This window comes from Montipora capricornis, chromosome 4 (assembly GCF_036669925.1).
Source record: "Montipora capricornis isolate CH-2021 chromosome 4, ASM3666992v2, whole genome shotgun sequence".
NCBI lineage: Eukaryota > Metazoa > Cnidaria > Anthozoa > Scleractinia > Acroporidae > Montipora > Montipora capricornis.
In genome coordinates, this window is record NC_090886.1 from 438,273 (window position 1) to 451,497 (window position 13,225).

At 38.6% G+C, this 13,225-nt stretch overlaps 3 protein-coding genes across 4 annotated transcripts in view; 2 read left to right on the top strand and 1 right to left on the bottom strand.

Moving 5' to 3' along the window:
• Positions 1-13,225, top strand: part of LOC138045045 (tetratricopeptide repeat protein 27-like) — a 32,559-nt gene that overhangs the window by 17,989 nt on the left and 1,345 nt on the right. Inside the window, exon 9 of the mRNA XM_068891399.1 lies at positions 13,223-13,225. This exon is cut by the window's right edge and continues 98 nt beyond it. Within this exon, the coding sequence (XP_068747500.1) occupies positions 13,223-13,225 (3 nt within the window). The remainder of the gene's footprint in view (positions 1-13,222) is intronic.
• Positions 661-4,111, top strand: LOC138045043 (uncharacterized). Its single transcript, XM_068891396.1, has 3 exons — positions 661-1,253; positions 1,933-2,196; positions 2,895-4,111. Exons 1-3 carry the CDS (start codon positions 663-665, stop codon positions 4,107-4,109), a joined length of 2,070 nt encoding a protein of 689 aa, XP_068747497.1. The 5' UTR covers positions 661-662; the 3' UTR covers positions 4,110-4,111.
• Positions 4,128-8,143, bottom strand: LOC138045044 (bifunctional 3'-5' exonuclease/ATP-dependent helicase WRN-like). 2 transcript variants are annotated; one of them, XM_068891398.1, is made up of 3 exons: positions 7,574-8,141; positions 7,010-7,277; positions 4,129-6,511 (listed from the first exon to the last, which is right to left on the bottom strand). In XM_068891398.1, exons 1-3 carry the CDS (start codon positions 8,056-8,058, stop codon positions 5,867-5,869), a joined length of 1,398 nt encoding a protein of 465 aa, XP_068747499.1. In that variant the 5' UTR covers positions 8,059-8,141; the 3' UTR covers positions 4,129-5,866. The 2 variants fall into 2 exon arrangements, with proteins under 2 accessions (XP_068747498.1, XP_068747499.1); XM_068891397.1 differs by having other exon boundaries at positions 4,128-7,277; positions 7,574-8,143.

Below are 13,225 nucleotides of genomic sequence, written 5' to 3' on the forward strand. Positions count from 1 at the left end.
TTGTCGTGGAAAAAGTTCTCCAGCTAATGACATCGCAAATTAATGGTATCTGTAGCAGAAAACAACCTTCCATGTTAAGAGCCAACACGAAGGAAGAGATTGTAAACTTCGATTTCGAGAAACTGTGTCTTGAATGGAAAGAAAGAGCGCCTATCTTCTATGCCTTTCTGATGACATGTGCTACAACTACTCTAAAGGAGATTGCTCCAGAATGGCTTCCTAGCATAGCAGTCGCAGGGTCGATCCTGTTAAAGCAGCGAAACTCACACATGAATGGCTGTGCAACAGTTCTTGGAATCCTTATCAAATCACGATCTTTGGAGGTAAGACAAGTCATAGATTATTTTGCATCTACAAGGGCTTTTGAAAGTCGAGTTAAAACTAACTTAATTAATTTTTTAATATTAATTAAATCAGCTGTAAAAGTAATTCATATTTTTGTTTCATACAGACATTTATCATTTACACATTAGATTTTGTTTGAATCAAGGGTTAAGGAAGGTGAATTCTTTTTTTTTATGGCTATCAGTGTGAAGAGGGGTCGTGGCATTGTAGATATTAATATTTCTTAATACTTGTAGATTTTTTAGAACAAACAATATAATCAAAATTTTGATCTCTTGCTCTTTCGTTACAAGGCAACCTTTGGTAGATTATCCAAGATGAAGGTCACCTGTTCAGCCGCAAAAGTTCGTGCAAAATTTGATGTGTTAGGTGAAAATCATGGTCAGGAAATTCTGGACTTACAAAAGAAAATGTCCAATGAGGAGGAAGTTGTACAGGAACTCACAAGGAAGGTAGTGGCAATTACTGACAGTTGCAGATCAAATGAACAACCATGTACCCAGCAGTGTGCTGATGATGCTACAAAAGCCAAATGTGAACTAAAACAAGCTAAGAAGAACATGCATCCTGGTTTTGCTATTGCGTTTGATAATATTGATGGAAAGCGTGAATGCAGGCATATGACCAAGGACAACCAAAACTTGGATTTTCATTGGGTCAACCACAAGATAATAATGAACAGAGTTTCTGGAGGTTGTCTTGAGACTTTACCAAGGGACATTACTTCCCTTTCAAATCTTAAATTGTTTCCCACTGTTGACGATCAGAAGTTTCAGCGTCACAACTACACAGTTTTAATATCAAGAGTTCTTGTGGAGCATTTAGATTGTTTTTCAGCTCTCAAGGATGTGTGTGTATTCCATATTCCTCACAAGTATTCCAATGAGATGGCCAAAAAGTCAGATGTTGTAAGTTATTCTTTTTTCCTTTGGGTACTTTCACGTTGCTAAAGTTCTGCTTTTGTACTGGTTTTCAAAGTTTTCCCCTTTAATATCTGCTTTCATGCATCATGAATGAAGCAATTCAATTTTAGTCACAACAATTACTTGCGACTATTTAACTGTAAATGTGTGGCCACACCGAAATATACAGTTACACCTTGCTAACCCACTGAAAAGCCTGGTGGTAATAGAGGGGGTTGGAACACAGGACTAGGTGTGAAATTTTTTATGGAACTTCCAGATAGTTTAGTACCAGAATAATAAGATTGGTATAAATGTTTCCTGTAGCCTAGTAAAAAATGTGCACAGCCTCTGATATCATGTAAAATATTATACTGTATATTTCAATGAAATTTCCTGTCAAAATATACTCTCATGATAACATAACTGCAGTGAGAAAAACATTTATGGGGGACTATTATTTGAGTAATATATAACAGGATTATTTGCTTTGAATAACCTAAGGCTGATTGAAAGAGCAAGCAAGTTCTGAGTTTTAGCTGTAATAAGGTATTATTTTCCCCTCAAGTTTCAAGTGAGTCACATTACTATTTAGTAAAGCAATGGCAATGAACAATAATAAATTAACAATGGATTTTAATGGTGAATTTTAAATGTGGTAATGTCAATAAATTATTCATTTCAGCTTCCAATGGGTGTGTTATTTAAAAATGAAAACCTGACTGAGGACATGATTGATATCCTGCGACATTTCCAAACATACCTGCCTACTGTAACTATTCAAGGCGAAAAGAAATTTGCTAGTCAGATATGCACGGGGGATCAGCTATCTGTTGAAAGAGCTGTGAATGCAATACATTCAGTGTCCAATGGTCATACAGCTGAAGACCGCCTTGAGGGGTTTACCATGCAACTTGGTGACTGGCACACAGGGGTCAAGATACTTGAGGTAAAGAAGGTGTGCCTTAAAAAGTGTGAAAATTATTATCATTAAGAATGTCTTACCACAAAAGAGAGCATATTGGTGACCTTAAACTTGCAAAGATGCATGACCTGTCCTAACCCTTTGAAATATACATGTATCCCAAACTTCACTTGCAGCTATCAAATCTTAATTACAGTCAATAACTGATTGAATCTGTTTGAAAGATTCCTACTACTACTACTACTTTACATTTAAAGCAACTGCTTGCTTATGATATAATCCTTCCCATCATTAATATTTATCTAGGCTCCATATGGAGTACTAAAGTGGTGATGTCATAGTATTTTGGGGCACATTGTATCTGAGATATTAGCCACTTATGCTCTGATAACTCCATACAAACCCTTCTATTTTTTTTTGGGATTGACCCAAGAAAAATTAGAAGGGTTTATTTGGAGTTTTCTTAACATAACTGGGCTAATATGTCAGTGGCAATTTGCCCCGAAAAGGTCATTAATTTTTTGGCAAGTAGGCCTGTTGGGCATTGTTCTTTCAAAATATCCTGACAAAACCCATAATTTCCGAAATCTAATTTTTATGATGTCACCACTTTAGTACTCTTTTGTACTGTGTGTAGATTTTATCCAAAACTATATCAATACTTTGTTATAATCATTGTAGAAACCATTATTGTAACATTGTTTTATATGATTTATTTGCAGTTGCTATTTAGAAGATTTTACTCAGGGAGTTCTTCAGATGACCATTGCACCCTATTTGCAGACAGAAACCTTATTAACAGGAGAAATGTGAGAGAGGATCCACACTCCGCCTATCGACCAGATAGGGATTTCTTGATTTTAGAGGTGAAAGCCAGGATTTTGGCAGCTGCATTTCATGTTCTTGGCTTAAAAAGCAAAGACGAAAAACCACTGCATTACCCTTTCCCAGAGGACCTTCCTAACTGGAACAAATTGCAAAGGCTCCAGTTCTTACACAAAGCTGCTGGTATGATTGTGGATGAAATTGTTATTGATGAAGCAATGATGAATGGTTCTTTGCAAGAACTGGTGTCAGATGAGGAAAGAAGGGAAATTCAAAGATGTTTGGATGTTAATGAGGATGGCCGTTTCCCTTGTAGGTTTCCAGGGTGTAAGACATCCTTCAAATACAATGGCAAGAGCAGGAGAAGACATGAATTAAGTCATGATCCACCAGTTGTAATAGAAGAAGTGACAACCACAACTTCATCCATAACCACTGACCAGGTGCCCAAAAGTAGTGATGATGTTTTTAATTACAATGCTGCACTTCTCTCAGAAGGACTTTTCTTTATGAACTTTTTGGATGCTGTCTCAGAAGGGGATGGCCAGCGGATCATGAGACAATACAAGTATCTAATGCTCCTATGTAAAGCAGATGACCCACACAGCACCAAGTATGCACTGGAGAGCCTGTACCAGCTGCTCTTGGTGAATGGTTTAAGCCAGAAGGAGTCTGAGATCTTTGTGTGGAACAGGACTGTTAACAATTATGGAGGTCTTGGAAACAACATTCCACATGACCTAGAAGTCGAGCATAGTAACAATTTCAACAAGCAAGGCTACTGTAACATTGGAGCAAACCTCTCGGAGAAGGCAGTATCAAGAATCTGCCATGCTGAGAAACCTGTCAGGAACATTAGTGGAAAGGTGGACAGACTTCTTCAGCGGATTATACGCTCAGGAAAGCATATTCAACGTTTTCCTGTAGTTGACTTAGATGCACTGTTGAAAAAACTGAATGAAAGTGAAGTTTTCAAATACCAAGAGGGTCGTAGTTACAGGCATTTCAAGGGTTTTGAAAGAGATGCTTTGGTAAACCTAGACATGTCAAAGATGTATGCATGGTTAAATGATCACAAAAAAAAGGTTTCTTCAGGTGTCAAGGCTAGGTAATGACTTCTTTCATTGCTTCTGGTCATTTGAAACTTAAGTAAAAAAAAGTCTTTTCAAAACAAAAATTAAGCATGATGTTTGAAGAACCCTTTCCCTGAAAAAATTCTGGGGAAAAAAAGGCTGGGGTATTCAATGGACATCTTTTAGCTGTTTGATTCCACACCTACTTTCAAAGTGTTTGTAAAGTTTTTGGCTTGGATCAAAATTAGGGAATATAAATTATGTTACAGGTCAAAATTAAATTCAGGTTAAATGATTTTCAATTTTCTTTGTCTCCAAGCCCAAATTATTCATTAAATTCATGGAAAATGGTACATTTTGAAGTAAAAATATACCATCACAAAGTTGCAAGTTTTAAAGACGTTTGTATGGTGGTGGTGATGGTGTTGGGGGACAAGGCAAAAAATTATCTCCCCTCCTCCCCCTCCCCCCCAAAAAATAGTTTCAAGTCCAGTTGCAGATATTTTGGAGGTCTGCCCAGCAATAGGGAATTTTATTCTTACTAAGAGGACTATCAAATGTGTGCAAGTAAAAGTAGTAACAATGGATGCTATTTTTGTAAAATTATTACCTTAGCGATGCTTAGAATAATGCATGTAACCTAACTATAAGATCTACTGGGCTGTCAATGCAATTCATAGAAGGGTAAATGAACATATAAGAATAAAGTTGGGTTCAATTATTCATTACTTTTTTTTCCTTTATGAACGAAAGTAAAGAGGGGTGATGCACATAGTAGCAGGACTTAAAGGTTTGAGTGTACAATAAGTTATATTAAATTTGTAAAAGAAAAAACTCTTTGGCCCGGTTCCTGAAAGGTCGATAAGTGTTAATCCAGGATAAAAATGTTGATCTGTCTTTGTATTTTACATTCCTATGCATTGTGTAGGGTAACATTTTGTGTTACTGTTACCGTATGTCATAGAGAAGGCTCATGTTTTTAGGCGAGAAAACGTTGCCTGAAATTTAGCTTAATCCTGGGTTCAACGTAACTATCTTTTGAGGAACCAGGCCCAGATAGTTAGGGGCGAGTTAAATGCTTCCCCTTTTCACCTTATTTTGAATTCTCAACTGCACCTTACATGTATCTTAATGCCTGGAACAGGCTATAACAAGAATGAAATTGTACCTGACTGGTAAAGAATTAAAGATAATAATATTCAGTGATTGAAATGAGGGTGTTATGTGGAAAATCTTTATCTTCAAGTTATTTTTGAAACTGTCAAATGATATGTGAGCCCCAATAAAACTGATTAGAAAATTTCATCTGTAACTGAAAAACTATTTTTAAAAAAGGTCTGGACAGGATGCTAAACACTGATTTTGTAAAAATTCTGAAAAATTAAAATTCATTTCCATACATGTAAATGAATGATTGACTCTGACAGGTGAGATTACCATACATGTATATCCTTCGGGTTTCTAAATGTGACTGCACATTACACCCATTCCCTCGAAAATGTCTGAAATTAACTCTGGACCAAGACATTTTATATATGTTCAAAAAGTGTTATATATATCACCTGTTTAAACTTTGATCTCTCTATTGGGTACACCTGTACAAGCAGATGCCATTGGAAAGTCAAAAAATGTGTCTGTCCTCAATGTCAAAAGAAAAGCACCTCATATTCCACTGTTAACATCCCTCTGAATCAACACAGGAAATTATTAGAAGTCTTGTTGGCTCAACAGTACTGCAATATTTACATTGTCCACAACTTTGTTTCAAAATTTACATTCATGATTTGAACACTGTATCATTTGTTCAACACTGCATCAAAACTCAAATTTAAAACTGCGTTTAAAGCAGCAAATGGAACACCTGCGTCTAATTGCTCATCAGCAGATTCATCTGCTGACTCATCCCACTGAGAAAAGCTGAGATTGTCAATAACCATATTAGCAAGTTCATCGTCCACAACAAGATCATTCCAATCATTTCCAAGAAAGTCACTCTCTTCATCGGAACATTCATCTTCTGAACTCAGTTCTATGTCTAACATGTCTCCAAATACTTCTTGCATGACTGCATGAATTTCAAATGCATGCTGCATATCCCATATCTCCACCACAGTACAAATGTCCGACACAGAAAACAATTCATTACAGTGTTCCGCAACTTGTTGAATTTGCAGATCAGAAAATCCAAGCAAAAACTTGGGGTTGGTGAAAAATTTCATTTTCCCACTTGCATCTCTTTGTAACAGATTTGTGTGCAACTTCTTGTGATATGCAGCCAGTTTATTTACCAGTGTAGTTTTCTGTTCCTCTGTAGATGTCCGTTTTCTTTTTGAATTGAGATGGAGGTCAGCTCTACAGAGAGGGTAGGCAAGAGGTTTGCATTCATATGTACCACATTCACACATGACTGAACAGTAGTCACAGCAAAGGTGCGCAGGATTCTGTGGAGAACAATCCACATCAAAATATTGCAGCAATTGCTTACGTCGGCAGCCATTTGATTTTATGTAACTCTTTATGTCCTGGTCCACATGAATAAGTTGCATTCCTTGGTAGAGCAGATAAGCGGTGCACTGAGAGCCATCCCTTCCTGCTCTGCCACTCTCTTGCAAGTAGCTTTCTACATTTTTGGCTGGGCCAAAATGGATTGTCCGATAGACCTTCTTACAATCCACACCCATACCGAATGCAATTGTAGCAACAAGAATACGGATGTGTCCTTCATCACACTGAAATGACTCAAGAATGAGATCTTTATTTGACTTGGGGCTGCAAGAATGTAACATTTCAAGAACCACTCTTTTTAGATCTTTGTTCTGTGGGTCAACATAAATTTTATCCCCAATAAGGGTCTTCAGTGTTGAATACACAACTGCACACTGCTTTATTGTCTGACAATAAATTATTGTTCTAGTAGCCATGGAGTGTTTGTCAATTACCTCTTTGGCTATCCAATGAAAATAATCTGAAAGGCGAGCATTCCTTTCCATGTACTTAACAACATATGCAATGTTGGGTTTGTTTGGATTTTCCTCAACAATATGAGGCTCTTTCATGATGAGTACTTCAAAAATTGTGTCTCTAGTATCTTTTGTGGCTGTAGCAGTAAGGGCAACAAATGGAGTGCGTGGTAATAATGAACGCATCTCATGTAACCGAGAGAACCACACTCTAAAGGCTGCAAGGTTGTTGCTCTTCGATTTTCCCCTAGAAAAACAATAAATGATGCAATATTACATTTGAGTTAACCTTTTGATTACTTGGTCACTACCAGTGTATTATAGCTTCTAATATGAAACTTGCAATCGCATCATACAGAAATAACTCTCTTTATTCTTGAAGACGTCGTGTGAACCAATGTCAACTGTGTGACATTAGGGTAAGATCATGCTAAATATGCATTTGTATACGAAAACATTTCATTTAAAACTATTAATTCTATTCCCCGGGAGTCCAGAACGATGAAAGAATAACCTCATTGAAGCGATAATAATATTTCTTACCAATGGCAAATCACGTGCGCTTCATCCACGGCAACCGCTCTCACATAGGATCTGTAGGTTTCGCTTGCCAACATTCTTCGCCATCTAATGTCGCCAAGCCAAGATTCAGGTGATCCGTAAACGATAGAGAATTCTCCACTCTCCACCCTTTTTATCTCCGCCGCCGAACTGATATCACTCAGCGATATTGCGCTTACTCCAAGCAAAGATAGACGGCTCACTTGATCTTTCATAAGATTAATTAACGGAGAAATCACGATTACAATATTCTTCTCGCATTTATTTACCGAAGCAAATACCGTAGGTAAAGCTTGGAACACAACAGACTTTCCATAACCAGTCGGCAAATTGACATATACATCGACTTTCAGTTCCACTACTTGTCGAATTGCTTCTTCCTGGTGCTTGTTAAGCTTCTCAAAGCCGAAAATATCGCATACTTTGACAAACGCGTGGTCCAGCGAACTCTCCCCATCTTCCGCCATTTTGGTTTTCTCGCGTATATCGAGATCTCCACGTAAAGCCACGTAGCCACGTAAAGGCCACGCGTGTTAGCTCCACAAAAATAAGAGCCGAATTCTGATTGGTGAAGAAATACTGATGTCACGGAAATCGTTTTGGAGCTCGAGATCGCAGACGCTATGAAGCGACGACCGGAAATGCGTCTGCTGTTCGCAGGCTAGACAAAACACGACTGCCTCAGAAAAGTCCTTTGAAGGGACTACTCGCAGCCTATTGTTTCAGGGAAGCGGATGACCCTGTGTGTCTGCTTTCCACGAGTAAGGAGGCTGTGGGGAGATCCCCTCATCCAAGTTCTATTCTGCGTAGTTCCTAAAAAGTAAACAACCGAGAAATATTGAGCTCTGAATGACCAAGAACTTCAAATTCGGGAAACAACGCTTATATTTCCCTATATGTAGCCATTTCGATAAACCAGAAGCGGCACTGAACCAGTAGAAGCGATTGCCAAGCACAGGTCTCCTGCATCGATATCCACGTGTCCGTTGTAGTCCACTTCAACTCTGGAAACTATAACTTTCTTTCCCTCAAACGTTAAAAATATGAGGACTCAAAGGGAAACTATATTTTTCTTTCCATTAGTAAATGCCTCCACGTTGGATGTGGCGGCGAAAAGCGAGACGTAGAGCTCTCCACTAAGCTCTTAATTGACAACTCATTCACGCACTCCCCTTCCGTACTTCCTTCCCGTAATTTTCGAGGTAAACTGTAGAAAACAATAAGAGTTACCGGTAAATTGAAGCGAGCGGCGACCACGCACAAACTCTCCGAACTCCACGGCTTCGCAATGTGTACTGATTATCCACGGCACCAGGTGTGCATCTCTCATGTTAACCGGAGGTGACGTCACCGGATTTGGTAGAATTGATTCCCGTTATTTTGATTTTGAATTTCGGGTGTTTATTCTCATAAACAAAGTCACATGAAGTTACGATAGAGCTATAAACACCTTGATGTATGGGATTAGTTTACGTAATGACTGTGAGGTGTGTGGTGGGAAATTAGAGAGCCTCTTCCAATAAGCTGGGGCAACGTACTTCCAGGTGTGGGAAGGTCATTCATACATACCTTACTTTTTTATAGCTGAGAGATTAATTGTTCGGTGTGGGTAACTGACCATTTCACAGACTGAGGGGATGTCGTCTTCAAAGTCAAATGGAAAGTGAGGTGTCGGTAAATCGTCTGTGAGTTGATTGTTTGGCAGGAAAATGATATTATTGGTTGTCTGTTAGGTTAGCAATGATTTGAAAAGGGGTTAGTACGTTGTGATCCGGCTTGTAAGTTAAGGAATGGGTTGGTCTGTGGTTAGTAAAGTCATTCAGTTTTGTCTGTTCTTCGGTGCTATCAGTCAGTCTTTTGCAAGGTGCAAGTTGTGGAGTTTGTTAAAAGTGATTAATGGAAAGGAAAGGAAAGGAAAGGGACTTTATTTAAGTGTCTAGACGTTCTAGCGCTGAAGCACTAATTGGGGACACTGTAAATTGAAATTAACAATTAATACAAATTAAGTCAAATGTTAAAAGTTTACCTTAGTTCGTATTGTAGGTAAATCACTTGGCGTAGTCGCCGTCAATAGTACGATACCATGTCTTTATTTAAACAGGGAGACGCAATCGCCTTTAATTAGCACATTTCCAACTTACGGTCCTCCAGCTATACCACAGAAGACAAGCCACAACACTGGGAACTCAATGCCCTGCCCTTTGAGAATAGTGTGTGGGTTCTTTTGCGTCCCACGGGGTTATGAACATTGAAAGGTTGTGAGACGGGAACAACGGTTTTTCTTCCTTATCCGAAGAGACTATAGAGAGTCTTTCTCCTCAGTTATTTAAATACCCTGAGTGTTGACCCGGCGTTTTTTGATTCCGGGACCTCCCACACAGTAGTCCGGTCGGCGGTAATAGTCAAAAGTCTTTAAGTGTTTTTAAGAATAATATTGTTGAGGTCATCATTTCTGGTCGCTCGTTTTGTATCTTACGTTAAAATTCTTCCCGGTCCCAGAAACCAAGGTTGCTAAGAACGTTGTTACCTGACAGACAACCAATTACATCGCACTTCTGCTTCCCAATCAGCTCAAGGACCAGGGTCTTTATACAATCCACTGACAACACATCATCAAACTGCGCACGTTAGAAAGACTACATTCTATTAGAACTTTAATCTCGTTTGTGTCATCATAGTTAATCTAGGGACTGGTTATGAAACCCTGGGAATTTCAAAAGCAGGAACAATAAGTCGCAATTAGATGTTGAACCGACCGTGACCCTGCACAATCTTTTGTTTTTGGTTCGCAAGTTAATTTCGAATAAATTAGTCGAAGCTTTTGATTGGTTATCCTGCCGAAAAAAGCGTGTTTTTGTCGGGTTTTGTGCAGGGTCAAGGCCAAAAAGCGAACAAAAACATGAAACAAAGAAACTTGTCGACTTTCATAACCAGCCTACATCTATTAACTATGGTGTGATCAAGCTATTGAATTTTTGGGCATTTTAGGCCCTCTCTATAGCCTCATCTTTTCTTTTTTAAATCACATCAAATCATCTTTTATTATGTAAAAGATACATAAAAGGAAACGTCATCAGAGGTTATCCCTATCAAGGACGCTCCCTATGTAAAATAAAAGGAAGTTATAATACAATTTAAAATCTAAGAATTATTAAGAATTGGCTAGAAATTAACAAAATTTTACAAAAATTTTTAGTTGGCTCCGAAAAAGGCTAAAATACCGTTCATCTACTATCTATTTGGGAAGAGTATTCCGCTGTGTACTAATTCTAACAATGGCCTTAACTGTAACGATTATTTTGAATTTAATTTTTTTAATTCTTTTGGTAAAACAAGGTCAAACTATTCCTTTAAATTAAGACAGCCATTAGCTAGAGTAAACTGTTTTTTCCATTCAGTCTTTAAGACCGTGAATAGTCTTACAGCACTCTAACAAAGATAAATAAGACTTCCTTGATTGGAGACTGGACCACCCAAGCATTCCCAGTCTTTCTTCATACGAAGAGTCCTTATATGAAATTGGGAAGGCGTACTTTGAGGCCCTCCGTTGGACTCGTTCAAGAGCGTCAATATTCTTCTGTAAATAGAGTGACCAGAGAGGAACAGCATATTCCAGGATAGGTATAACCAGGGCCTTATACAGACGAGAAAAGACTTCTTTGTTTCCTGGACCGCCATTCCTTTTAAGGAAACCCACAATCTTGTTGGGGGTTATTCCAGGATAGAGTGGAAGTCAATATATAAGGCTTTAGGGTTAACCCTAACCCTAACAATTACATCAAATTTACAATAATTTTAAAATGTACAATATTACAATTAAAATCATTAATAAGGATAAAATAATAATTATAATTAAATAAATAAAATAAATATAAAATATAGACTATGCTTTATATGATTTGTTTCCTAACAATCTAGCCCCACGCTGTATGAAGGAGTTCATGTTCCTATTCGTTCGTGGAATGGGAACTCGCACCCGTTGAGCCCTAAGGGAATACGATTGGGGTCTTGAAATTAGAAATATACAGCAAGGATGGAGACCTTCTGAATCTAAGATTTCCGTAAAAGCGTGTGCTGTGTGACTGTCCCTTCTTACATCCAGGGGCTACACAGTCTCTCTGGCTAGACCTAAGATGTCTAAAGAGCGATTTTGAATACGCTGTAGATCCTCAGCCAGATAGTTTTGGATGCCTCCCCAGATGGGTGATGCGTGTTCAAGAAGTGAATGAATTTTTGTTATATACTTAGTCAGTCCAACTTCGGTGGGTAAGTTGGCTTTGCGACACGCGCGCAGGAAGTAGAGACGCTTACTTGGTTTAGTTACAATTTCATATATGTGTTTATTAAATTCTCAACCTCGGATAATGCAATTCTCGTGCCCTGATTGGTTCACTCAATCTCGGTTATCAGCTCATATACCGTAGTTTGACCATATATGGTAAATGATTGCACTAAGCGTTGCTAAGCTAAATTTTTTTACGCCAGAAATCGAAATTTCTCTTGGTATAAAGCACAAGAAAAACGTTTTTGGGGAAAGTCTGGGTCAATTTCGAAGCTTAGAAGTACGCGAAAAGATAAGAAATGTTTTTTGTAATGAGCCTGCGTCTGTCTGACCACCAGGTATTTCACAACATCGCATCTTCATCAAGTTTTTTCGATTTCGCTAGGATTTTCTCCCTTTTTTCGCTCGTATTTCGTACTTCCAAACTTTTGGAGTTTAAGGAATTTAATAAAACAATTATTCCATTCGTGCTTGTTGGATATGAGAGTGGTTATAGCCAACTCGGCGCTACGCGCCTCGTTGGCTATTTACCATCTCATATCCAACGCGCGCTCATGGAATAATTGTTAAGTATTCCACTTTAAGTCTCTCTGAACATGTACTCCGAGTAACTTGAAAACTTCTACCCTCTCCAACTCCTCGTTTCCAACTCTAATCGAACTAGGGGCATGAACCTGCTGAGATTTCTTAAAACTAATCCACATCTCTTTGGTCTTTTTGGCGTTTATCTCCATTTTATTCCGCTCTGCCCACGCCTCCATTTTCACCATAACATCATGCATGTGACTTTCACTTCCGGTCAGCACCAGCTCGTATTGGGTGCAATCACCAGCGTACTTACTGGTATTGATTGAAACTCCCGGGGGATAGCGGTCATCAATATCGTTGATAAACACGTTAAACAAGGTAGGAGACCCCCAAATCAACCGTTGTGGTAACAGGCTGAAGCGTGCAACCAGCGAGCTCATAGGGAAAGCTAGTATGATCTTTCGCATGGGCTATACGTAGAACCTCATGCACATTTATCAGGGTCAAAACGAAGCTGCCAATTTTCACTCACTGCTGTAGCGTGTTGAGGTCGAATTGAAGTTCTCCCTCGTCGTTTTCATCATAATAGCCCTGTAAACCTTGCTGTGATACACAAACAGGCGCATGCTTGACTATTACGAGTAAGAACAACTTACTTTACATGAAAGAAGCAGAAACTGACGGCCCCACTACCATTCTGAGGCCAGGTCACTGAGCAAACAACTGTAACAGTGTCTTGTCGCTGACACTGGTCTTGGTAGTGAAATTAACACTATTGAGAACTATTTCATGAGCTAACCTGTCTTACGCTGGTTTCCCAGTTT

What these genes read in the sequence shown, in the direction of transcription:
- LOC138045043 (XM_068891396.1), top strand. Translation starts at nt 663, where the DNA reads ATGAAGGTCACCTGTTCAGCCGCAAAAGTTCGTGCAAAATTTGATGTG. An exon ending in TGGCCAAAAAGTCAGATGTT is followed by an intron (nt 1,254 to 1,932) that starts GTAAGTTATTCT and finishes TATTCATTTCAG; the next exon opens with CTTCCAATGGGTGTGTTATT. An exon ending in CAGGGGTCAAGATACTTGAG is followed by an intron (nt 2,197 to 2,894) that starts GTAAAGAAGGTG and finishes ATTTATTTGCAG; the next exon opens with TTGCTATTTAGAAGATTTTA.
- LOC138045044 (XM_068891397.1), bottom strand. Translation starts at nt 8,058, where the DNA reads ATGGCGGAAGATGGGGAGAGTTCGCTGGACCACGCGTTTGTCAAAGTA. An exon ending in GCGCACGTGATTTGCCATTG is followed by an intron (nt 7,278 to 7,573) that starts GTAAGAAATATT and finishes TTGTTTTTCTAG; the next exon opens with GGGAAAATCGAAGAGCAACA.